The following is a 26,958-nucleotide window of genomic DNA, read 5'->3' as shown; positions in this document are numbered from 1 at the left end:
TGCTCCATCCACTCCATGCATTGACCTGGTAGTGCAGTGCTTCCAGGACCGGTGCAAAAAAACAGGGGGGAAAAAAAAAAAAAAAGGCTTAAGAGCATGAGCTCCCTGGACTAAGGTCCAGATTTTAATTTTCTATTTGCCTGCTTCCCCGTGATGCCATCACAACATGACTACTTGGAGGGCGGCGCAGCAGTTCAGACGACTGCCAAGTCCTGCTCTTTCCAACAAGACTGTGGCTGTTGGAGCCTGTTGGCCTTCTGTCCTCTCTTGCTCTCGAGGTGGTGGAGAAATGTACTTCCCTTTGTTGACACTGCTGCTCCTTCCCTTAGCAGGGGACGAGGCTTGCTATAAATATTTTGCCAGCCCTACTGCAATCAAAAATATTTTCACGAAATTGTTTTGAAAAATGTGTCGATGCAGACAATTTCTGCATGTCAACATCCCTCTGCCTCCCCCCTCCCCGGGAAACCCAGAGACCACAGCACGGGGCTACTGTGGGAAAGCCGGGGTGGGGGGTGTCTGGAAAGAGGCTGAGCTGTTTTGTTTTCTTCCTCTCCATGAGGAAAAGTCGGCGGGGATTTGAAAAAAAAAAAAAAATTACACTAGCGAGCTGATGTCGGCGAGAGGCATATTATTTGTGGGCCTCGGGCTCGTGACTCGGCTCCTGTGGAAGTTAGGAAATGTTATGCAGTAGGTGATGGGATGTTTCAGCAGGTACAGGAGGCCGAAGGTCAGACAGGCAACCACCTGCCTAAGTGCAGGGGGGCTGGCCCTGATGATCTTGTAAGGTTCCTTCCAGCCCCCAACACCTATAAACCTGGGACTGCGGCGCTCATCCCGCCGCACCCCTTTCTAATCCAGGAGAAAAGAGGGGTAAAACGGTGCCAGACATGATCCCTACGAGTTTCAGGCAAGAACAGGCAAGGGAAGCGCCACTGTTTTGTGGGAAGGGCAGGACAAGTTTCCAGCTAGGCCTGAACTCAGACAAATCTGATATAATGAGAAACGTAGGGGGATAAAAGAGGCACGAAAAGTGGATGCTTTGCTCCCGTGAGCTGATCTGCTGGAGCCAGCCACCCTGGGACAGGTACCATTCCCCTCGTTAGCCCGGTTATCAAATGTTTGTATTGCAACACTGCGACCTAATGTAGAGTTAGTGTTTCGTTACAGGATTTCGGCGCACTCATTTAAAGCAACTGTTATCGGCCTCGAGATTTAATAAAGGCATTTCAGCTGGCTTGCTGCCTGGGCCATTTGAATGTCAACAGACGGGAATATCCAAGTGGCTTTCACCTGCTTTGCACTAGTGCACGTAGCCTGGACCAGTCAAGGAGCTGCTATAACCCTGGGGGGATCAGCAAGATGCTGGAAGATCTGCAAGCTGCCTTCTCTCTGCGCACGCCGTGATGTCTTGTGCATTAGTCATTGTATACGGTACTGTTTCTTGAAATGTAGCTGGCCTGTGCGCTTCCTGAGACACCCTGTTTTACTCCGAGTTTTGGTTTCGGTTTAGAACAAGAAGTTACCGGGCACGTGAGCTGTGTGATGCCTTCTCTCCAGTCTAGTCTCCCCACCCCATGGAGCCACGAGCTACAGCAACCCCCTCCTCCCTCCACAGGTTTACGGCACGGGAACTGCGACGCCAGCTTTGTGCCCGTGGAGCACATCGGTGGCCGACTCACCATCTCCCCCGGGAGCACTCTCACAGAGCAGCCTCTCCAGACTGGGGCTTCCTCAGGACTCCTGTGGGCTTGGTTGTGACCTAGTGGTCTGACACGGTCTCAGTTATGTTCTCATCCCCATGGAGGTAACAGATTCACTTATCCACCCTCAACACAAACACGGGCACCCTGGGGAAAGTCCCTCCCAAAAGCCTCCTCAGCCGCAGTCCTATGGACCTCTGTCGACTTGCTGTAACGAAAGCTTTTCACTTCATTTAGATGCCTCCTGCATCACAGACTCCCGATTAATTTCTAAAACTAATTCCCGACCCGTCACAGCTTTCAGGGCTGATCACAAAAACGAGTCGAATAGAGCCAAGTTTGTCACCAAAGCCACAAGGTGGCACTCTGATTATACCAACTGCACGCGGTCCCAAAAGTTAGCGAAAACTTCAGCGTAGCTTCTTCCACCTACTTAGCCTTTTTTGCACCAGGGAGCTCCAATAGCTAAGGAAATATAGTGAATAAAATCCTTGCTTCAGTTCAGCCACAACAGTGCAACCTCTCCAGACTAGTGCTGCACCATGCACCTTCATTTTTAATAGTGCATCTTTTACAGATCACCCGTTTCAACGTTCAGTTCTCCGTCTGAGCGCAAAGCTCATGAATGAAGCTGCTCAGACACAGACAGAGCATCGTGTGCTAGGGGAGATGATCTCCGTAGGCATCACCTCCATATTAAAAACCCGGGTAGTCTGCAGCATGCTGCATCTCGCTTAAATTAAGTGCAGGCCTCCGCTCATGGAAAGCCACTAAGCTTCCAGCAAACCTGGGGAGCCTGGTGGGAAAGGCGTTGTAGCACAACTGCATTAGCTCTTCTTCCTTGTGTCACTTGATGCTGGTCAGGGATAACTGTTTATAAACCACAGGTCGTTACGGCAGCGCAGCTGAAATAATGGCAAGAAATCCCAATAGACGCTGAAAGCACTTCTTGAAGAACAACCAATCTTCTCTCCGAAGTGCAGAGGACCAGGTTCTTTGACGGTATTTAGGCACTTGCAAAAGCTCCTAGGAGCCTAAATCGTTGCAGCAAAGTACTCAGGTGCTTCTGAAGATCCTACTAGGCACTGATCTTCACCTTCGGGCACCTACATAAATACCTAGAAATTTGGCCCGAACATCTTAAACGAACATCTGCCAATACTGTGCCGGATTCCCAGCTATGACGGAGGAGTCCAAAGCAGACGTCATGCATTTGCCTGACACAAATGGGCTTCTATAAGCTGTTTTTTTTTAGAGGGACTGCAAGTCCCACAGAGACCAGGCAGCCAGAAGCCGGGCCAGAGGAATGGATGGTTGCTCTGGAGACATGGTATGTCCTGCTGAGCCCAAACTCCAGGGACAAGAACAACAGCAGCAAATCTGTGATCTCAGATGTCACCATTAAACCTGCTGTCCCCTGACCAGCTCCACCCACGCCTGTGCGGGACCAGAGGCCGTCTTGGGAGCTGCGCCTCGAGCAGCACACCACACCACACGGCACAGAGCTGGCTCTTCACTACACCACAATGATCTGGAAGCGAACAGCCCCTTGGCCTCCTGCTCCCCTCCCCCCGTCTTCCATCCCTGCCCGTCCAGATGTGGTTCTCAGAAAAATCTGGTCCCCCTGAATTTGTGCATCTGTCATAATTCCCATCAATTTCAGCACAACTGCCAAGCGAGCGAACAAAGGGAGCTGGCGATTAACTTCAAAGAACTTTGTTGGAGAGGAATAAAGATATTTAGGGCCTATTTTGTGAACTAATTGCATTTGCATATTTATGGGATTTACTGATATAGCAGTAATTAAAAACTATTTAGTAGTCTTAAAGGACACATAACTCAGTTGCTGTTTGCATAATAAACACGTCCCTTATTATGTTTATTATGTTTGCATAATAAACTCTTCCCCGGCCTGAAAAGGCAGCCGGTTGTACAGGAGGGGCCACGGCTGCATCGCTGCCTTCCTGGTGAATTGAATGCAGAGGGCAACAGATCCCGGGACACGGAGCAGGAAAGGAAACATCCGCAGATGAGCTCAGCCTGAGATCCTTGGCAAGGATGCAGCAGGCTGGCAGGCAAGGGGGTGTGCTGAGGACCAGAGTATTGTCCTGCCCATCTCTGGGCCCGGAGCATGGAGGAAGCGGCACTCAGGACCTGAGAGAGGAGGTGTCGCATGCTGCCGTGCAGCGACCTCGGTCTTAGACCGTCACGTTACTGGGATGCTGTCTCTGAGGCAAGTCACCCATTGTCAGATGAATGCCTGTCTACGTGAATAAGCTGCCATAGGAAAACTGCTGCTAGTACCCAAACTGGCTAGTCTGAAGCTAGCCGAGATGCCTCTGGCAGCACAGCAGGGTGCACACACCGTTCGAGTGCCCCAGTGGGTCACCTCACCGCACACACTTCTCTCGTGCCTTGCCCTGAACCTGCAGGCAGCTCCCAGCCCTTGGCGAGCCTTACAGCTCTGCTCCCCCCTGGATGAGAGCCAACGCTGACCTCCTTCGGAGGCGGCTATGTCCAGCTCCCCCCAGCAAAGAGGCCAGGCAGTTCTCAAGGTCCAGTCTGGGGTGTGAGGGGCCGGACGGGTCTGAGTCAGGGAGCTGGTGTGCGGGTCAGAGGAGAAAAGCCAGGTAACAGAACAGGCCTGAAAGCAGCTGGAGTGTGCAAGAGTTGGTCGGACAAGGTGCATCTCAGGTGCCACCAATGGGCCTGGGATGCACAGCCTGCTCCGTCCAGCCACCCATGGAGCAGGACGATCGTGCAATGGCAAGCAGATCAGAAGAAGCCCTATTCTGCTCTGCAACAATTACCAATTCTGCACGTTTTCCCTTCCTATAAGCACATTATCTATCACAGCCACCCGTTCCCCTGGACCTCTATTCTGGACCCCTGTGAGAGGAAAGACCTCTCCAGAGAGCTTATCTAGTTGTCTCCCTCCCTACCTTGCACCCTTATGTCCACAAGTCCACGATAGCATCTCTTAGATAGATAGGTAGAAGACACTTACTGAGCTGTTTTCCAGAGCACATCGCGTCCAAGTCCTGAGATCTTCCACCATGAATGAGGCTTTTCTTTTCACCTCCTTCTGGGCTAGGAGCATAGAGGAAGCAGCACGCTGGCTAAAAAGAGAAAGGAAATTGAGGACGGCAGAGCTCTGCTGCAAAGAGGCTACCTCAACATGGCAAGGGGGGTGGGATAAAGGGCTGCTTTGTACCCAGGAGGAGCGAAAGCACGCGTGCCCCAAATCAATGTGCAGGCGAGGCAGGGATGGACGTGGGGGACTTCGCCTGCGCAGAGGAAGGCTACTTGACAAACAGCTGAAGAACTGGAAGGCCAGACCACACGCAGAGCCAGAGGATGGACAGAAGGGGATTTTGCACTTCCTAAACTTCCTCTTTACCAAGGTAGCCAAAAGCTTGACAGGCTCCACCAGTTGTCTGTCTCTTAGGAATAATAATGCCGGGGACATGAGGCTGCTGGTACTTTAGTTAATGTAGGCTGTGATGGATTGTAAATCATTAACAACGGCCATCTGGTGACAGGCAGCCAGTCAAGAAAGTATACAGGGGCAGACAGGAGCTTTTCAGCACATCTCCATGCTGCTCCCAGCCTGGCGGCAGAAGGAGCACCATCCTGCGGGTCACCGCAGCACAGAACCAGGGCAATCCTGGATGCAAAGCGGTCCTGTGCTTTCAGCTGCCGGCACTGCACCATGGATCTCAGTCAGGTGGGTTTCAGGAGGGGTTTTGTCTAAGTAATGAGCTCAGGATCTAAGTCTTTGTTTCTACACAACTAGCACACACATGTCCTCCCTTCCCCATGGCATGCGCACAGTCTCAGAAGTGCATTCGGTCCCACAGACACCACTACTCCCACCTTGGCTTGGAAATGATCTGAGCCTCAAACTGAGCCTGGGTGTTGGACTGGAAGCACCAGAAGTCAGCCTGATGATGGTGGTAGGACCCCATGTGTTTTTGATGAAGAGCGGAGAAAAAAGGAGGGAGTCCCTGAGCAGACTGGGCACGCTCAACTTCAGAGCCATGAGGCTGGTGCTTCAGCCTTACCCTGCGAGCCCCGCAGCAATAGCTCAGCAGCCCTTGGTGATCTCAGCTTCCCCCTAGTCAGAGGAAGGCATTCTCCTTTCCATCTTGCAGGAGCTGTCCTGCTTTCCTTTCCCCTGGGATTGCCCAGCAAGGTGGCTTACATGGGTTCCTCACCGCTGCTAGGTGAACACATTGCTCGTATACCAAAAAAAGGCGGGGGCTCTGTACAGAAACAGGGCGCATCCTATCACTGTGCTGGTGGCTTAGACAGACTGGAAATGTGTCCCCCACTATTCAAGATAAGCTTGCCCCCCTCCATTGGAGGGGACATCCCATCACCAGAGATACTAAGCACCCCGAAGCATTAAAACCAGCCATCCACACTGCAAAATTATGGGGATTTCGGCTCTGCATAGTTGAGGGTCTCCAACCTGCTTCTAATATTGAACTTGAGAGAGAGTCACACTGCTCCATACCCCGTGTTTGCACACCGCAGCGCAGAAGGGGTCAGTGCTGCTCTTGGAATAATCCCGCTGTTGGGGAGGGTCTTGTTCCCTCCTGAAAATGTGCCAAACGAAACCTTACCCAAGCGCTCACTTTAATCACAGTGTAATACGTCTTTTAATTAAAGAGAGGCAGGAAAGACAAAAAGCAGACAGGGTTTTTTTTCCCCCCTGCACTGTTAGCGATTGTTCTTCATTAAACAATAGCAGGTTTCCATTATCCAAAGTAATTCAGGAGCGCAGTAACTACTGTCAAATGTTGAAGACGTTGCTGCGTATGTCTGATTTAAAGCAGCTATTTGGGCCTCAATTATTAATGGAATTAGCATCCTGTAAGGCAGAGACAGACACAGCCTCAGGTAAGAGCACTGGAGGAAATCAGATTAGCATGGTATTTCTTCTCCTGGGGGAGCAGCCTTGGCTTCCATTAGTCACTTAGTGCTTGCATGTCAATGAAATTAAAATGCTGCACATAATCCAATTCCAGATTGGGAGGAGCCGGGATGTTGAGAGCTAGTGATGAGTCCAGAAACATTCAAGTAACAGCCACCTTTGCCTCAGAGGCACGGGTGGGTTCGAGAGAATAACGCCCTAGTCGCTTGCCCTAAAGGAGGTGGAAACACCAGAGAGAGCCAGGCGCTGCAGTGGATGAGATGCCAACCGGGTCCATAACGCTCTTCCTCCTCCTCCTCCTCGGCCTCCTCGCCACGGGTAAGTTCTTTATCCGAAATGGATGCTGTAAACATTGTCCTCGCTCTCTCGGGTCTGCACAAGTTGCACACGAGAGGCACGCAGCAGGAACGCACTTCCTGCAAGTACCATCCGCCGAGAGCACTCCCGGCTGGGGACAACCAGCAGGATATCTGGAATATGTGCCTGGGCACCGCTGCTTCCTCTCTGGCTCTGATAGATCCAAGACAAACATTGTCCTCCCAGGTATCGATCTGTCTAGACAGCACCAGGGCTTTCAGGGTTAAGCCGAGATGTGAACACTCAGTTTGCAGGGCAGCCAGACTGCAGAGGTGCAGATGCACACATGGGTACGCAGCAACGAAGGGAAACGGGCTTGACACCTGCTTTCCATCCCCAGCTTTGTGAGTCTCTGAGACCTGCCTGGGTCTGCTAAAATTTTAGCTCAATGTTCATCCATTTCATGGCACCCGCTTTGTTTCATGGTTTAACTGTCCTGCAGCTTCTGCATCACTGCAGGGCTGAACACTGGTGAAGGGCAAAGGCATAGCTCCTTTTCAGGCCTGTTGCAAAAAAAAAAAAAAAAAAAAAAGCTAAGCATTTTTTGCTTCTGAGAGAGGAGAGGGAGATGGGAGGAGGGTTAAGCTACCAGTAGCTCCACTGTACAAATGGGGAAACTGAGGCACGTGCAACAAAAGTTAGGTGTCTTTCTGCAAAGTCTCGCATCTGACACGAAAACACAACCTGCCCTGAGAAGCCACCGGCCTGTGGGCCCAGTCTGGGAGGGAGCCGAGCGCTCGAGACATGAGACATGAGGATGTTTTACTAGCTCAGGGTACTGGCAGTAGGAATGATCTGGAGGTGCCGGAGGGAGGCCGGCCAGCTCTGTATCCCCTCGCACGCAGTTAGAAATCCACGTGCCATGCAGCACCACACCGAGATTTGTGCCTTCAAACAGCAGGAGTGACCCCAGGAGAGCCAAGAGGGATCTGTGCATCTGCCTGCAGTGACACAGCCTTACACAGCCAAACAGAGCAAATAAATGAAGGGGCTGGGGGGGAGGGGGATGTCAAAAAACCCCCAGTATCCAGCCTACTCCATTCCTCGCCTCTGCAACCCCCACCCTGCAACAAGCACAAGCACCGCTGTGATGAATTATGGGTTTTATTGTAATGGCATCTACCTCATTATAATACTGCGTGACTCAGTTTACTCGATTCACTTGTGCACAGAGAAGGAAGGGTTAGTGCCAGAGCAGGAGGAGACAGGACAGACCTTTAGCATCCACAGAGTCTTGAATGGCTCTGTGGATGTGTCAGCCAAGGTGAGATGCCCATACCCAGGAGGTGTCCAGAGGAGAGACACAGGGCAATGGAGAGTGTGGAGGGTGGGGGAAGTGATCTGGCTGCTCCTGGCCAGAAGTATCTGGGGACTGAGACTAGCTCTGCGGAGATGCCAAGACTGGAAAGGGAACAGCTGAGGCAGAGGGGTGGAGGGCTCAGGCTGGGGAGGACCCTGGGCTCCCCCTTGCTCTAGAAGCCAAGCCTGGGCTAGTGTCAAGGGACTCTCTCAGAGACCAACCAAGGCTGCAGCAGTCCCGAGCAAGCATCCCTTGGATTGCCGCTGTATCGCTGTGCACCGAGAAGTCACAGGAGAACCACTTCTTCGCCACTTAGTGCATCTTTTCTGTGCCCATTGAGACGAGCGCTGATCTGAGACTGGTCCATGTGAACGTCACTGTTTTCAGAGGCAAAATGTGCCGTGAATTAATGACCCCTTAAATATTAAACTCCCTCTGCAGTAATTAATCCAGCTCATGGCAAAAATGCAGTTGTTTCCTTTTGTTAGAGCAAATAAATGCATGCACCTGGAACCGGGGCTTTCCCCTGAAAAGGTCCCGCAGCAGGTTTGAAATTTGAGTGGACTTTGCCCCACGTCAAAGAGGAAATATTTGTTCACTAGTTTTGTAACGAGTCTGTGGGACTCGCTGCCACAGGAGGTTGTGGGAACCAAGAATGCATCGAGACTTGGTGATTATTACAGAGATAACAAACATGGGCAGAATAGTTCGGCTGAGGAAAACAGTGTTGGAAGGTGAGCAAACCTCCTGCTTCAAGGTTTCATCCAATCTCTGTTCATGGGGGTATCAGGCAGCTATAGGGAGCAGATAGTCCCACACCTATTTGCCTGCACTGTCCTCAGAGGACACTCAAGAGCCATTCAGTCTTGACCACTGGTGGACATACTCCCTCGGGTATATCTTATTCCCCGCTGATAAAAGCGGCAAGAACAGGTCTTGGAAAACAAGCTTCCTCTTGCATCTCTGCCTCGTGCTGCTTCTAGCCAGCACTTGGAGAAGCACTGGGGAGGACCATCACAAGCTAGCTGCAGTGAACATCCAGTCAAGTCCCTGAAGCCTCTCCGTGCTCGTAAAGGCTAGGAAAGGAGCTTGCACAAAGAAACATCTAGACACAGTGTGCTGGGCCAGATGCTTCACTGGCGTCAACTGATGCAGCCCAATGGCTTCAAAGGAGCTACCCCAGGTGGTGCCATCTGAGGATCTCGCCCACTGCGTCCCTGAACGTGTCCCCAGTTGTATCCCAGACTCTGCTGCTCTTAAGGGAATGGATCCTTGTTCACAGTGGCTAAGGTATAGTGTCATTTATCTCCAGGGTCAAATTGGGGCTGGGTACTGGTGTTCACTTAAGGAGTCCATGGTCCCTCACCAGGCCTTGCTCCATGCCATGCACAACTCGGACTTTAATGACCCTCCCTCATTGCCAGTCCATAGCATCTCTATCAGCCAAACCAAAAGGGGTCACTGGTGAAAGCTGCCCCTCACCCAGATGAGCTGGTAGGAACCGGGGGGCAATACCCTGTGGCTGAGCTGGTCGGAGCTGGGGCCAGGTGGTCCCAGCTGAGACCACGTGAACTGCACCTGGAGACAGGTGGAGGAAGGAGGGCTGCTGCTCAGAGCACAGCAAGGGAGCAAGGGGTTCGCTTGGCTCTCGGCCTCGGTGAGCTCGATGCTGTGACTCTGCAGCCTGTGCCAGGGCTTGAATCACACCGGCAGCATCATCCTCCGCAATGACATTGATAAATCCTGGAGCTGCTGCCTGTGGCATCTCGTGACGCCTCATTCTTCATAAGGGAATGGGTAGCAAAAGGCCCCAGTGCTCTGGGAAAGGACATCTCATTTACAGTTTCCTGCCGGATCTCTCCCATCTTCAACAGCTCATCAAAACAGCCATCAAAAGTGCCGCAGGCTCGGCCGAAAGTACACGCGGGGCGCTGTAGATTAGATTGTGCTTGCACGCATTGGCAATTTGCGCCGGCCCAATGGCTGGGGGCAGCCGCGGTCCCCCAGGGCCGCTGAGGCATGTGAGCAAAAGATCCTTTTGCATTTCTGAAGGAGCACTCAGAAACATGTCACTTGCAATTGCGGAGCCTCGTTTCTCGCCCCCCTCACCTGCTTTGCCCAGAGAGGCGCCGAGTCCTGTCACTAGCAACGGGCTAGATTGGCCATGATTTTTTTGTTTGGTTGTTTTTTTGTTTTTGTTTTTAACTATGCAAGCAGGCATTTGGGTTTCCTGATGAGCACATTTCCAAGGCAGGTGGATGGGAGGAGGCTTGAAGAAGGATTAAACAGACTTTTTCACTTCCAAACTGTCATGCGCACCAAGTTTGCTCGTTTCTGATTCACAGGCAGGCTCTTGGGCTAATTCTCGAACCTGAGAATGCAGAACGGAAAGTCCATTAACAGGAAACCTCCTTTCCTGAAAGCACAAGAATGGCATTTGGTGCCGGTGAAAGGTGTCAGATGATGGATATAGCATCAGAGGCTGAAGCTGTCTTCACCTCCACGGAGCAGGGCCGATGCAGGCTGTAGCACGCTAACCCTGTTGAGGACTGCCCCCCGTGGCTCATCTTTGAGCTGAAGGCACCTGGCTGAGAGAGACCGGGGATGGGAGGTAGGCTGCCGTCTCTAGTCAGTCTTGGGCCCCTCTGCTGGCAAAGACCCGACACAAGACACAATCATGACAAGTGGATGTTGGAGAGGGAGATAAGGGAGCAGGGCAGGGTCCCAGACTGCTTGGGCTGGTGTGACCAAAGCAAGCAGAGAACTGCATTTACATTTCAAAGCAGAACCTGTAAGAGGTGAGAGACTGGGATGCCCTGAATGCATGAGAGGTGCTATACGGGAGGGACATGTAATATGTGTCTGTGGTCAAGGCATCAAAGGGAGAGAAGGAGGTGCAGATTCACTGGTAAAAACCCAGGCAGAGAGGAGGCCTGTGGGATCTCCCCTCCCATGCCCAGGACACCCTGCAGATTCCCCAGCACTTTCTGAATCCCTGGCTGTAAGGGGACACTTTGCTCTTGGGACTACGTAAGACTCATGCAAAGGCTTTCTGTTGTCTTTTTGGTTTATTACATTGCATTTTAAATTAGACTAAGTGCGTCTATTGTCACTATGATTTACTGGGCGTCTTCGCTTAGCTGAAGTTTTCTGTTGTTCTTTGTCATATGCTTGAAGTTGAGAATTGTATAAATATGTTCGGGGAAAAAAAATGCCTGCCAAAGGCTTTGGAAGCATCTGAAGCCCCACGCTGGGGTGGAAGATACTTGCTGGTAGCAGGGCCATATACGGTTCTCGAATGATTTGGATTTGGACCTGAATTGGGTAATTTGACCTGGGATATGAACGATTTTCCTTAAAAAAATGCTCTCTTCAAAGAATGGACTACACTTGTTCAAGCGTTTATGAATTCAGTGCCACTACCTAAAGTCCAATATTAAATCTGACAGCACCTCTGCTGAGGCTGCCAGCTGGGCAGCATGTATGGCCATCGCATGGCTCTTACGTGATACAGCTTCTGCCAACTAGGAGCTGAAAACCACGGGCTCATTTCATAGGCTGCGAAGCAGTCATGGACTGGTCCCAGCTCTGGGCCATGACCACCCCCGGTAGATTCCAGCCAGCAGCCAAAGCGTGAATAGCTTTGATGCTCCCTTCCCCGCGAATCCCCCGTGACAAGCCAGGCTCAGCAACAACAGAAAAGTTAACCACTTTTTCTCCTTCCATCGGTCCAGGCCCAATCACACGATGGGTCTGTTTGTTTTTCAGGAAGCTCCAGCGCAGTTGCTGGATGCGCCAGAAACTCTACCCTGCATCGTCTGACTCGGCGCCTCCTCCGCAATTACAGCAAGGGAGTGCGGCCCGTCAGGAACTGGGCACAGGCCACGACGGTGTACCTGGACCTCTTTGTCCACGCGGTGCTGGATGTGGTAAACAGACCCTCAAATAACATGCATAGCTGTTTATAATGCAGTTCAATCTACTGCATAAGGAGGGGAATGCATCTAAAGCTGGTGACTATGGACTTTCTATTGATGGACCATTTTGCCCCTGTTCCATTTATATGCGAATTTCTTGAATTTCATAATGCAAAGAGCAGACTTACAAACTGGCACCGCTGTGCTCATTTCAGCTGGAAAGCTGCACACTTCTCCTTGCCTTCAAGGATGAATTTTTTTTTAAATACATGTTATAAAGAGATAGATTAGATTGGCCACGTTTTGTAAATCCTTTCCATTTATCAGTTTCAATTAACGATTTTGAGAGCATTAGGGCTGGGATTGCCCAAGTGAGACAGAGTGTGAACAGGATTAGTACGAACGGTCTCAATCTGCTTTGAAAACCCCACCCTTGGAGCTTTCTCTGCACCCCCGGAAACCCATGTGCAAGCCACTTTGCCCAGGTGAAGATCCAGGAAGTGAAACTACCAGCACAGTCTCACTGAGCACCCCAATGATACCAGTCCAACCCGAGTCAAATACAGACAAAGCAACCACTGCCATTTGCATTATACTCTTGTCCACTTCAGCAGCCTACAGAATTACTCATAGTACAGGACAAGGGAACAATACAACCTGGGCTTGACTTCCAACAACATCCCTTTGAGCACAGTCAGAAAGTCTGTGCCATCCATACCTTACCTGAGCTGTTTTGATATTCTGGAAGCTGCTGAAATGCGCTGAGAAGCAAGGAAGTATATTAACATGGGCACAGTGTGGGCACAGTATTAATTATATGAAATATGCTACATGAATTAATGAATAACTACAAGCACGGCAATTACCTCCGATGTGGCAGCTCTTTAATTCCTTCTTGCTGGTGCACTGAGACTGCATTTCAGGGCTTCTAAAGCCCCAAAGGTTGGGTGTGGATCAAGGCAGGGATGTTGTCCCGCATGCCAGAGCCGATTCCCTTTTGCCCCAGGCCTGTAAGGGTAGAAAAGGGGTGAGGATAGAGCTGGAAAATGCTGTTTTGTTATAGCAACTAAAGGCAAGTGTTTCTCAAAGCAGCACTAACAGGACATTGCTTTTCTTTGTCTTCAGTGTAACAAGTCCTTCATCATCTTTTACACACAGTGACTTAAATGTCACCCAAACCAAGCTTCCCTCTAGAGTTCATCACCTTCCCTTCAGTTAGGGGGTCTGAGTGAAGGTGTTACCCCAGACCAAGATTAGAGGTCAAGAGAGAAGGTCTTAGGAGGAGAGGCTGAGAGCCATGGGATCTTCAGCCTGGAGAAGCGAAGGCTCAGGGGGGCCTTGGTGGCTGCCTATACGTACGTCAGGGACGTGCATCAGGAACTGGGAGAACATCTGCTCCCCAGGACACCCCCAGGGAAGACAAGGTCGAACAGTCACAAACTGCTGGAAGACCGTTTTAGACTGGACATAAGGGAAAACTTTTAGACCATTTTAGACTGGACATAAGGAAAAACTTCTTTAGTGCCCGAGTCTCCAGAGTCTGGAGCAGACTCCCCCGAGAAGTGGTGCAAGCACCTACCCTGGATACCTTTAAGAAACCCTTGGATGCTCACCTTGCTGGGGTGACCTGACCCCAGCTGACTGCCTGCCCTTGGGGCAGGGGGCTGGACTCGATGATCTCCCGAGGTCCCTTCCAGCCCTAATGTCTATAAAACCTGTAAGTCTCTCATCATCTTTTACACACCGTAGGAAGCAGTGACTTAAATGGTACCCAGACAAAGCTTCCATCTAGAGCTTCAATGAGGGGAGTGAGTGAAGGTGTGCCCCCAGCCCAAGATGAGGCTGAGAAAAAAGAGCATTTGGGTCAGGGTCTTCTTTGCATCTTTGGCACTAATGAGGCTGTATGCACGCTGCCAGATACACGCGAGCAGAGATTTGGCTCTGGTGCCAACGCTGTCAAGAAGCAGCAGGCTCTAAAAGACTGGAAGCAGTCGAGACTTCAGCAGGTGCGTGTGCTAATAGACGAACTGTTTAGCAACCATTGTTTCGCGTGAAGAGTTCTCGCCCCGTCTTCATCGCTGCCTCTGACTCCTATTGTGATCTTTTGCCTCCTGTTTCCCATCCATAAAAGACTAGTCTTGTCTGAGAATATTAAGTTATTACGGGGACCTTGGGGAAATCTGATTAGGGAGATAATCTAGTCAACGGGGAAGAGCTCCAATTTGTTTATATTGGGTTTTGTCAATTCCGAATCCCAGATACCTTTGTATTCCACTCCATTGACTAGAGCCTCCCAGACAGACGCTGAGGCATCTGTTTCTATAGTCTGCCGAACTGGGGAAGATAAATAAGAATGTGTGGGAATTATCTGTACATTTGCTAACCACCAATTTAGGTCTAAGTAGGCTCCCTCTGTTAGGAAGACTAATGAATTCCAATTCTCCGAAATATCCTTTGCTTTTAACAAGCAAGATGGAAGGTATCTGGAAAAGAAAGAGGAAAGAGCTGTGAATAATGCCACGAGAGAACCAATTACGCCAGCCAGCTGGCATTGAAAAACTTGTTGTTCCACTTGACAAAAAGACTCTAGTTTTCGCTGCAGACTTCTCCGCGCCCCCCCCCCCAAATCAACCGATGCTGGAATTTCAGCCGTCCGGATGGGGAACCTAACAGCGGGCATGGAAGAGTCATCCGCAAAGAGGTTTTTAGGAGGAGAAAGGAAAACAAAATAGATGGTGAAATAGGTGGCAGAGGGAGGTACCAGTCAAGCAATAGTTGGGGTAACAGAAGAAGTGGCCCTAGTCAAGACAGGGGTTGTCCAGTGTCTCTTGTAGGCCTTTGCCAAGCTGTGTTCCTGCAGTAAGTCATCTGCATCTCGGACAAACACAAAAAGAAGTCCAGTGAATATCAACGGTGTTTCATCTGGAAGCGAAATCATCCCTTGACACAGACGTCTGCAGCAAAAACCAGCCAGCCGTAGGGACAGTCCTCCTGCGGCTTCCAGCTGGTGACTGCTCAGCAGAGCTCGTAAGGCATTACCTGAGGTCCTCACCCTTCAGCCTGAATCACGCATGCTGCCATTCCTGCCGTCCATGGGGGGCAACGGGGTCAGGCGAGCCAGAAAGGAGCTTGGTCTCCCTGTATTAGGTCTGTCTGACCTGGACCTCACCCTTTCCACATCACATGAGCTCATGCAAGTTAGAGGTGTGTGAAGGTGGCTGTTAGATCACCAGGAGCATCCTGCTAACAGGACGGTTCAATGTCCCCCAGGAGCGGGCACACTGCCTTTGCACCGCTGGGTTTATAGCCAAGAAGTGAGTTTTGTCCTTTGGGCATCTCTCGTCCCCGCTAGATGCAGGTGCAGGGCTCCCTCTCGAGGTCAGATTTGGTGCACTGGAGAGTTAGAAGAAAAGACGCACAGTTTTCTCCCAGCGCAACGTCCAGTGTGAAGATCAAAGGCTTCTGGATAGTCCTGCAGTGCCTTTGTGGCCTCCAGTGATTTCTTATTCCACTTTTTCAGGGGCTGGGGACTGCATCTGTGCCATGCTGAAAGCAGAAGATGAGCTGCAGGGCCCTGGGCTGCAACAAGAGGCATTCCTGCTACGCTCTCAGTCCCGCATCAGGAGCAGCTCCTGTCATTCTCTCTTTGCAAGGACCTCGGATTATCTATGCTTCAGGCAACCTTCCTTCCTGAGCTCATGCTTGAACCACGGTCCAGGAGACTAATCCATTTGACAAACCCTGTTGGCTCAGGAACAGGCAGAGCCTTGGTCCTACAAACACTGGGCCGCACTTAAACTTGAGTGCAACAGCCCTCCTCCCATTCCTAAATGGAGGCACGGGTTTCAGTGGCTACAGCCCCAGACCATAAGGTCTTCAGAAGAAGGACTGGGTCTATTTCTTTGTTTGAACAGCCCTCAGAAGTGCGACCCTGATCCTGAGTGCAGGGGGTATGACATCCTATAACACCACCAGAGAGGAAACGGGAAAGGTGCCTCGTCCTTCCAAAAGCAGGAAACTTCTACCTGCCTGGTCATAACAAAATGCACCTTGCTTGCAGTCACCTCTTCTGGTTTCAGAGCACTAAAACACACACACACACACACACACACGTGCACACACCGGTTTAACGCACACATCCAGCGCGCACACACACACTTAACACACCCAGCTGTCTGTAGCCACTGAGACAACCCCCTCTGAAAAATTATGAAGATCCTGATTACTGATATAAGCTCAGCCTCATATTTTTAGCTGTGGGTTTGCTGAGAATATGTATTATGCTTAGCAGCCTGATTAATGTCACAGTAACTAATTAGGGTGCAAGAGAGATGCTGGTGATTCGTTTAGAGTGTCAAGTGCAGCCCAAGTGCCATTTTATCAAAGATAATTTACTGTAGTGAGGATTGTACAGGCTCAGATGAATAATAAAGTGGAACTGAGGATTGGCAAGAAGTGGGGTGATGGCCAAACAAACCCCAGGACCCTTCCACACAGTCTCACGGTGTCCGCCAGAAATGTAAAAGGATACAATCAATTTGCAATCTAGTCAGTTAAAAAAAAAATATATATAAGAAAACTCCTCAGCTAAAAGCCAGTACTGCACTCTCTCTCTCTCAGGCATGTTTTCTGCTGTCCCTTTTGCATCACAAATATAACATAAAAAAAGCACAGTCAAATCCCCAAAATCTGTATTTCCTGAATCTACACAAATGCTCCGGGCTTTGCTGCTGCAACTGGTGCTGAAGTACAAAACCCCACAAGCATCACTAAAGGGTAATCCAAGGGTCACTGTCCGATTCCTCGGTGCCCCGTGTGCCAACTCTTCCTCTGCGATTCATAAACCAGTGACGATTGGTGCCAGGGTGGGTCTGACAGGCGATGGATCACTCGAGACGTGCCCCATTCCTATAGTCTCCATCTAAAGCATCTGCTTCTCGCCACTGCTGGAGCCAGGGTCCTGAGCTAGCTGGACCCTGCGTGGCCCGGTGGGTGGCTTCTTCCACCCTTTATCAACTCTACAGAAGCCCCCCAAGGGCTTGTCTGCACTGCAGCCAGAGGGGTGAGGGCAGCAGGCACAGCCTTTGGCTAGTGCAGGGATGCTCAGCAGTGCACAACTTTCACGTGGCCTGCACCGTTCTGCTTGGAGCCCGTGTCCAGGCTTCGTGGCTGAAGTGCACGCTGCCACAGCTGCCCTGATCCTCACTGCTTGGGCGGGCTACATGCAGCAGTCGTGCCCTGGTGATCCCGCTCTTCCAAACACCTGCTAGCAGGAGCATTGCTTATGACAGCAAGTAAACCCCATCAAAGCCAGGAGGACTCTTCTGCACAAGCGGGTCTGATTGCTGATAGCAGGGCACTGCAGGGGTTACCTCATTGCCAAGGGGAAACAGTGAAAACAATGATATAAGAGGAGAGGAGAGGATTATCTGTAGCATGAGTCCCAATGACTTCTACTGGTCCAACGGCACAAGCTATGCATGCTAAGGAAAGAGGAAAACAAGACTCTTATCTCTATCGCTTCAAGTAAGCTGAGACACTATACGTAACAGCAGGCGGATCGTCGGGTGGGAGATCTGAAAGCTGCTCTGTCTCTTCCTAAACCCAGTGATTTGTTAAACCTTTGCTTATATGTTTTCCTCCCTCCCCACAGGATTCACAGAATCAAAAGCTCACGACGAGTATTTGGTTACAGCAGGTAAATGAACCCTTTCGGCCTTTGCTCTTTGCGACACAGGAGCAGAAAGAGCCCTTGCTTGCTCTATAGCAGTGGTTTTCAACCTGTGGTCCATGCACCCCTGAGGGTCCACAGGCTATGTCTAAAGGGTCCGCGAAAGATGACTATGATCAATCAAAAGTATGTGACTACCCGCACTTAAAATTCAAAGGGGACCGTGCCCCATTCATAATTTCCAAAAGGGTCTGCAAGTGAAAGCCACTGCTGTATAGCAGCTGTGTCCGGTTGCTGTTTTTCTGAGAGTTAATATGCCGTGGGTATGCCCACACGTGTGCGCACAAATGTGCACCAAGCCACTCCTCATGGATTCCCGAGGGCAGATCATATTGGATCCCGTGCTGCGGGAAGTGGAGCAACACGCGCTGCTGGCACGAGCACCCTTTCCTCTGCCACAACCAGAGGGGTCAAGCTGCTCTCATGCTGCCAGCGCAAGGAGATTTTCCTCCTCTCCCTTCCCTGAAAGAACAAAGTCAGGGGCTCAGCCTTATGATGCCACCTTCACCAACTTGCACCCCGTGCCGCACAGCAGGGCATCTCTGAAGCAAACGCATCCCCACTCTCCCCACTGCAGAGCTGGAAGGACGAATTTCTCACCTGGAACTCCAGCCTCCACGATGGGATCAGGGAGGTGTCCCTGCTGCTCAGCTCCATCTGGTCTCCGGATATCACCATCAACGAGCTGTAAGTAGGCACGAGGCCGGGCTTCACTGCAGGCTGGTCAGCCAGACAAGTGCTCGTGGTGCTTTTTTTCCATGGCTGACCTGGGGCAGGCTCCTTCCTGGCATGCTCACATTTCAAGACAGATTTCCAAGGTCTGCTTCCCTGTTAATGCAAAATAAAAACTCAAATGTCTCTGCACCATGGCAGTCTCCTATCCCAGCCAGTCCCACCCAACACTGAGGCACCCGAGAGTGCTAGGCTCTTCTAGTATCCAGGTTGTAGCTGTATTGGTGTAAAGGAAAAAGCAATCAGGACTCACGGTAGAGGTGATATCTCCTATAGACTGACTAGATTTTTACAAAAAAAAAGTTCTTTAATTGCATGTTTTCGAGGTACTCTCCCAACTTCTCTGAGCCTAATTTGCATATAAAAGGAACTTTTCCAAACAGGTGATTTTACCACCTTCAAATCTCCTATGAAATACAAACTTTCATTTCTACCCAAGAGAACATCTACAATCTTTTCTCCGATGCCTGATGAAGGGCATTTGTGCCCGAAAGCGTGCAATTAAAGAATTGTTTTTCGCAAAAATCTAGTTGGTCTATAAATGAGATCACCTCCACCATGAGTCCTGAAGGCTCCTCTGGAAATCTCACCCATTACCATCTCAGCATGAATTCTCAGCTGCATGCACGTGTCCCAGCAAGGAGCCTGCTGGGGGTTTTCCCCACCAGCCTCACACAACCACCTGTCCTGTTGCGTTTAGTGTGGATGTCAGCAAGTCTCTTGATATCCCCTACGTCTACGTGAACGCGAGCGGGATGGTCAGGAACCAAAAACCCATGCAAGTGGTGTCTGCATGCCAGCTGGAGCTATACGCCTTCCCATTTGACACCCAGACCTGCAGCCTGACCTTCAGCACCATCCTGCACACTGGTGAGTGCTGGGGAAGTGCGTGGGCACAGAGTCTGGCCCTCGTGGGCAGGCCCTGTCTGTCCCACTCCACCCCTTAAGCCTGGGTGGTTGTTTTCTTGGGGTGCATGTGCTATTTCTAGGCTCCCCATCCACCCCTTCCCTTTGGGACGAGTGCCCCGGTTGGTGCCAGTATCAACACTGCTGCAGCCCAGCTGGCCCCATCTTGCTTTGGGCCTTTGGTAGGACCACAGTCAGAGCAGCCTGGCTGAAGAACTGGCTAGTTACTGCACCAAACTCAGCCCAGAGCCAGCGTGATGCTGGAGGAAGCAAACGAGGTGCACGGGAGCAGTGCCACGCGGGCTCCCGACCCCCCAGAGCATGCCCAGGTGTGCTTGCATCCCAGGGACCTTGCAGAAAGCAAGTCAAGCCCCAGTGGGCAGGGGAAGCTCCCCCCAGAAAGAGTGTGGGGCTCTCTCACACTAAAAGGCTCCTTCTCCGCATCCCAGCCCTGACTGTGTGTTATCCCCAGTGGAGGACGTGGACCTGGCCGCGCACGCTGCAGACAACAAGCAGATCTTCCTGGCCGACGGCGAATGGGAGCTGCTCTCTGTGCCCAGCCGCTACCAGGTCCTGAGCACCCACAGCGGGCGCTACGCCGAGGCCCAGTTCCACGTAGGTATCTGCTGCCGCTGCTCCGCACCAGTGGCCTTTCCTTCAACAACCTCCTCCCCCTGTTGTCATTCAAATCCCTCTCCCCCATGCAGGCTCCGCTTAGCCTCCCATCCTGGCTGGCCAGGAGACCCCTGCAATCCCAGGCTACCGGTGGGCTAGCGGGCACGTGGCTGCGGGAGGGAGGAGACACGGGGATGGGAGAGAGAAGGAGCAGTGGGCTGTTTTGTAAAACTCCCCCACAGCAGGGACATCCACAAAAGACACAAGATGGGCAAATGGACACCACCAGCTGGACTCTCCAACGGTCCCTGGCTCGAGTGGGGGCAAGTGACTCACCCTTCAGGGGCTTTTGCAAGCCAGCTCTCAAAACAAGTCACCCTGAGCACTGCCCCAGGCTCTGTGCCTGCATCAAGATGATTTCCAGCTAGAAAAGGGAGTGGGCATCACTGAGAACCAGGAGCCCTGGCCTGGCACCCCCCACGCTTGGACATTTAGCCCAGCACCAAGGGGCAGCAGCTCTGACCGCCAGGCTGAGAAGCCGTACAGTGAGCCTAGCATGCAGACGTAGGACTGGGTGCGCTGGGAGCCCCGAGGGGTAGGGGCTAATTTGTCCTCCCCCCGCTCACCGGAGAAGGGAAACGCGTTTTTGTTTTGATGAGCTTCTTGACTAAGACTTAAACACTTCATTAATTTTAAAGATATCAGCCTGCGAACGTTATTAATGCCGGAGCCAGTAATGAGGAACACTTAAAGGGAAACGCACGGGGCCGTCCTGCTCACAACAGCGCGGAGGCAGCAGCTCTGCATGCGGCGCTGAGCAGCGGTGCCCGATCTCCGAGGCCCCTCCGGAGCGGGGCCAAACTCGGGGCTCACGAGCAGCCGCTCCAGCCCTCCCTGCAAGTGCTCCCAGTCCGATGCCACGGACCCGGCCTCTGCCCATGCCTCAGGCCCAGGACAGAACTGCAAAGGCACAGCCTGGGCAGGCTAATCCAACCGTTCAGACCCAGCCCTGGATAATGGGGGTGTTCCTGGGAAAATGTCGTCATAGGAATATGAAATGCCTTCCCGAGACCAGCAGCATGTCTAGCCAGGACTTACCTGCAAGGCCCAGTGCCTGGGTCCTCAGCAGACCTGGCTGCCTCTTCTCGGGGCATCTGCTCCCACCAGGTCTTTCTTCAGGTGGCCGTGAAGCTGCCTCTGGTCCCCTCAGCTGTGCCGAGGCTCTTCTCTGTCGTGTCCCAATCCAGCCCCTGCCCTGGCAAGGAAAGGCAGGGGCATTATGAGGTTAGTGCCAGGCGGTCTGCTCCTGTTACAGTGTGGAAAGTGGTGGCCACTTTTGGCAGGGGTCCCTAAGAGGAGCCCCTTGTCACGGCAAGGGCATTTATGCTGAGCTGGATCCATCCCCATAGGGGCCTGTTCCTTGGAGACCCTGGAGGAGGTGCCAGCACTGAGTTAGAGCAGGATGAGACCCCAAGGCCTGGATGGCAGTGAACTCGGAGACTGTGGATGGGATCAGGCTCCAAGGCAGGCAGTGCCCATGGGGTTAGCAGAGGTCCCTGTAGCCACCGGCACACCTGGCAAGTCCCACATCTGGATGGGGTGTGCATGTACTGTATCCAGCCAGGCAGAGGTGGTTTTCTAATGGGAAGGCATAAGGCAGCAATGCACCTGGCATCACATCAGGCCTCCTCCGACTCCTCAGTGTGAATGCCCAGGACCTCACTCACGGCTGCGATGAATGGGGACGGCCTCAGCACGTAAGGCTCAAGCTCACACCTCTGCAGCTCTGCCCCGACGAATCTGGGTAGTGCCTCCCTCCCCGCAGCCCAGACCTGAAGCCCGCTGCACATTGACCCCGGGGACCGAGGACAACACCGATCAGCTCTGCCCTCACGGCCTCTGACTTGTGACTGCCTGGAAAGGAGCAGGCTGCCAGCTGCCCGCCCATCGGAGGAGCCTCAACAGCAGCGAGAGCAAGCAGCAAACAACGCTGCAAACCGGCACGCGGGTGTCAGACTCTACCTGTGTCATAAAGACAGTCATGCAAGATCAAGTGCTGGCGGGATCTGCTCTCGCAAAGGCAATTGGCGCCTCACCTTGGGTAATATTCCATCTCCGACGCGCGGTTGCCGTACATGCTCGGAAGGAGATGGATCTCCTTCATTAACACCAATGGGCTGCAAATACCTTTGTGTACTTATTATTACCTGGCTTTAATGGATAATGAAATTGTGGCATAATATTGCTAACACCTGAAGGGTGTCTAATGGAGAGCGCGGTGGAAACTTAAAGTGCTTTCTTCCCTTTGCTGTGGAATTTAAAGGCATTGGGCTTCTTAGCCTATTAGAGTAGATGGGATTTGGATGGTGCAAGATCTGCACGGGGTAAACCCTAGCTAAGAAGGGTTCAACCTGGAGAAGGCACCGCCTGGCAGGCATCTTCTGGACTTGCCGGGAAGAGCTGCTGCCTATGGACCACAGGGGTCACGATCTGAGCCTTGGCTCAGGGGATGCACTAAACGCAGGCCCAGCAAGTCCCGCACCGGGATGGGGGACCCACTTATTGGATCCATCTAGTCAGAGGTGATTTTATAATGGAAGGAGGATGCAGGCTACTAAGGGGTGCAAAGCAGGGATGTGGCTCTGGATCCAGACCGTGGCGGCCTGCTGTTCAGCAGCAAATAACAGGCTCCAGCCATCTCCGTGGCTCTGTCCTTTCTCAAGTCCTACAGAGCTGGGATTCATGCCCAGAAACAACCCCCACACAGCCCTCTCTGCCAGCAGGGTGGCAGCTGTATCTCACCAAGCAAAGTGCAAACAGAGCCTCCCTGCCCTGCCCACCCCACCCAAGCTCGGTGCCAACTCTGCCGTCCTGGAGGAGCCACGTGCCATGGTCCGGCTATATCTGGAACTGCTGCAGGGACTGAGCTGGAAGTGAGGTGCTCTGCCTTTGCCTCAAGGAGCTTGCAGCAGACCTGGGCCCCAAACCTGGCGCTTGGACAAAAGATGCAGGTTCTTTGGTCCGTCACAGTGAAGGTCACAGTCAGGCTGAGCCCACGGCATCTGCACTGAATGTGACTTCACAAGTTGAATGGACGCACTACTTAGCATGTCCCCACCTAAGAAATCCCTCTGGAGAGCCAGCTACAAACCTGTAAGCATCAGTCCAAACCTCTGAGGTGCTGGAAGTCGAGCACAGAGATGGCTGGAGCCCATTATTTGCTGCTGAACAGCAGGCCACCACAGGCTGCATCCAGCACCATGTCCTTGCTTTTGCACTCCTTAGCTTCCCTTCTTTACTGAAGGTCCATCAGGCTTCAAAACTGCTGCACGAACCACGGCTGACGTCGTTCCTAGATGCCAAGCCCAAACGAGGAATGCTTTTCAGTAGTGATGGATTATGCTGCACACAGGTTTGCATGACTGATGGATAGCAGGGAAGGGCCTGGGGTGGCTGCTCTCAGGCCCTGGATCACAAATCCAGCAAGAACAACCACTCTGGCCATTCAGAGGCTGTGGAAAGCACAGGGGCAGAGAGGTGGAAAGCACAGGGGCAGAGGGGTTATTTGGAGAGGCACCTGGTTAAGCGAGCTCACAGCTCTTGCCAGCCACAAAAGCATCTCAGAGTTTTGCAGGGAAATGACTGAAGCGATACGGCCTTGGCCACCTCTGTCGGCAGCCTCTAGCACAGTGACAGCTCCTGTAGCATAAGTGCCAGAGGCTGGGAGGCGGCGCAGGGTCTCAGGGCACCTCAGGGAGACTGGCACCAACTCCTTTCTCCCCCAGATCGTCATCCGGAGGCGGCCCCTGCTCTACGTCATCAGTTTGCTGATTCCCAGCATCTTCCTGATGGCCGTGGACCTGGGCAGCTTCTACCTGCCCCCCACCTGTGGCACGCGGATCACCTTCAAGGGCAGCATGCTGGTGGGCTACACTGTCTTCAAGGTCAACATGCTGGCCGAGCTGCCAGGCGCCGCGCTGGGCACGCCTCTGATCGGTGAGCAGACACCCGCAGCCGGGGTCGCGCAGAGGCGGCAGGGACTTCCTTCTGAACATAGAAATCACAGACAAGGAGGGTGGGAAGGATGCTCAGGGGGTCACATCTACTCCAAGCATGACCAGCCCCAACTACACCATCCCGGTCTTAAAAATCTCTAACGTGTCAGAGCGAGACACCGCAGATGAGCCAGACGTCTCAGCTGATCTGGTCTGTCCTGCTTCTGTCCTCCTGCAGACAGGCTCTGCACAACTCAAGAAATGGGGCAGCTGCCACCTCCCCTTCAGGAGAAACCCCACGGGCTAATCCAGGGGTTAGCAGCGTATGGTCCTGGAGGGCTTTGCTTGTCGGAGGACTGCAGCCAGCCCGACCACATCGGTCCTGCCCAGAGCGGATAGGATTTTTATCCCGATCACGGCTGGCATTGAGCGGCACTAAACAATGTCCCCGGCGGTCCTAAACCAAGTGGGCACGGACCAGCCGGGCTGCCATTAGCCAGGCGCGTGCCCCTGGCTGCAGGGTGGCCAGCCCCACAGACACCATCTGGGGCTCTTCCAGCAACGCTCACCCCACAACGGCCCCGTCTCTCCCCCTCCATCTCAGGGGTGTTTTTCACCGTCTGTATGGCCCTGCTGGTGCTCAGCCTCTCCCTGTCCATCCTGCTTGTGAAGTGCCTTCATCCAGGCAAAGTCCACGCGTGGCAGAGGCTCACTTCTCACTGCTGTCGGGGGGAGAGCGGCTCGGACGGAGAGGATCGGGGGGCCAACTCCCAGGCAGCTCCGGCCGCCCGACAAGCACCAGGGTGCACTGAAGGTACACGGGGGGCTGGGGAGGGCTGAGCCCCCTCGAGCACATGCATTTCTCCAAACAGCTGCCATGCTGAGCCTGACCTGCCTTCCCTGCAGGTGCCCCACTGCCGGGGGAAGCAGCGGTGCAAGGAGAAGAAGGACGCTGGGAGGGGATGTCCACCCAGAAGGCCGCGATGGAGGAGATCCTAGCTCAGCTCCTGCTCATCAGCTCTCGCCTCCGCGCCCTGGATCGGGACAGCAGGCAGGAAGCCGACTGGCTCCGGCTCTCGTACAAGCTGGACGCGCTGCTCTTCCAGGTGTATGCCGGGGTGGTAGCCATCTATGCCATCACGCTCGGTGCCCTGTGGGTGACGTGGAGCTCCCAGCAGCAGGAGGGGTAGAGGGCACAGCAATGCCAATGGCACGTGCCGTCAGGACGCACCGGGGTCAGGTCCAGGCCGGGGGGACTGGAGAAGGGGCCCTTCTTTCTCAGGGGCCTGGGGTGGATGGAGGAACTGACCTCTCGCTGCCAGGGCACGACCTCCAACCGCAGAGCCCCACGGGGATGGCATCCTGCCCCCTCCCAGCACGGGGCCCATCCCGACCTTCTCCAGGGTCACCTCCTGGTGCTTTCCATCCAGAACCAAATTCCCCCTAAACAACAAAGAAATTAAATGCACAAAGCCTTTACCTGCAGCTGCCTCTTGCCGCTCATTACTGCAGTGCTGGTGTTTAGCTCCAATTGCCCATGAAATGCTTCCCCTGCTCCTAATGAAATGAAGAGCATCAGCTTCGGAGCCACTGCCCTGCTCCCACCTCTTCCTCCCTAATTTGGAGCCACGTCCCCAGCAGCGCCCGCACGGAGATGCCCGGGAGTCTCCTCTGCCCCAGCAGCTGCCTGAGGCTTCCCGCAGAGGCTGAAATTCAGCAAAAGGGGCATCTCCCACCCAGCTGCAAGCCACACTCCCGGTCCTGCCACCCCTGGCTTGCTGCCCCGTGGCATCAATGAAAGCACTGGCCCCTGCCGGTAAGAGCAGCCCCCCGACGCACCCTAGCAGGGAGTCTAAAGCCGTTACTTCAGCAAAGTCCCACAACACGTGCTCATCCTGGGCAAGGCCTTCCCTGTTCAGCAAGGCATGTAAGCACGTGCTATGCTCTGCTGCAGCTGCAGCAAGAGCCAAGGGCCCGGCGGGGCAGGACCCCGGGGTCTCCGTAGCTGCACGGACTTGCTCCGCTCGCTGTGCTGCTCTGCAGGACAGAGACCAAAGCAGCGCTGCTTCCCTGCGAGGCTGGGGCGTGCTTTTCTGCAGCTCGAGCCCCCCAGGTGTCGCATCAATTCTGTCTCCCTCTCCCGCAGGGCGATCGTTTGTCAGAGGACTATTCGGAGGAGACTGGAGAGAAGCCGGTTTGTAGGAGATACCCTTTAGACCCAGGCCAGGCTTGTGCTCATTACAGCAAGTGTCATTACAGGGCACTTTTTACAGAGACACAGTTAACTGTTCCCTCCAGGGCCCCAGAACTTCGTGTTGCTGATAATTAAACAATGAAATACAGTAGGAAAGAGCCCGTCTCCCCAGCTATGGCGCGGCTGGTTATTTATGAGCCCCATTCATTTTTTATTATTAAGGATGGGAACACAACTTGGGAAGTTTTCTTATCGCTCGAATAAAATCTTATTTTCCGAGCACTGCCGGTATAAATTTGAACCCATTACCTCAGTCATACAATCACAGGGGCTCGTAAAGAGGAATAAAGGCAACAAGAATCGCAGACGGGGAAAACCGATCAGGTCACCTCGTCCTCCTGCTAATGTAAAATTATTCCCCGCAGGATGTTTTTGCTTATACTTTGTCCTCTTTGCTCCAGTCAAGGGCCTGTCCTCGTGGTTACAGCCAAGCACCTGTGTTGAGAAAGCAGGAGGCACTCGCTTGAGAAGGGAAAGCAGGATTTGGCTTTCTTCCCAAACCTCCCGTT

At 52.8% G+C, this 26,958-nt stretch overlaps 1 protein-coding gene across 1 annotated transcript; it reads left to right on the top strand.

Moving 5' to 3' along the window:
- The first annotated feature begins 6,448 nt into the window (after positions 1-6,448).
- Positions 6,449-25,674, top strand: HTR3B (5-hydroxytryptamine receptor 3B). The gene is made up of 9 exons (XM_019556534.1): positions 6,449-6,960; positions 12,068-12,228; positions 17,870-17,914; positions 18,525-18,634; positions 19,380-19,549; positions 20,058-20,200; positions 23,986-24,196; positions 24,800-25,009; positions 25,102-25,674. Exons 1-9 carry the CDS (start codon positions 6,903-6,905, stop codon positions 25,383-25,385), a joined length of 1,392 nt encoding a protein of 463 aa, XP_019412079.1. The 5' UTR covers positions 6,449-6,902; the 3' UTR covers positions 25,386-25,674.
- Positions 25,675-26,958: the final 1,284 nt, after the last annotated feature.

The sequence above is a fragment of the Crocodylus porosus genome, unplaced genomic scaffold (genome assembly GCF_001723895.1).
Source record: "Crocodylus porosus isolate Cpor-Errol unplaced genomic scaffold, CroPor_comp1, whole genome shotgun sequence".
In the NCBI taxonomy this organism is placed as follows: domain Eukaryota; kingdom Metazoa; phylum Chordata; order Crocodylia; family Crocodylidae; genus Crocodylus; species Crocodylus porosus.
This window is presented reverse-complemented; position numbering and strand designations above follow the sequence as displayed.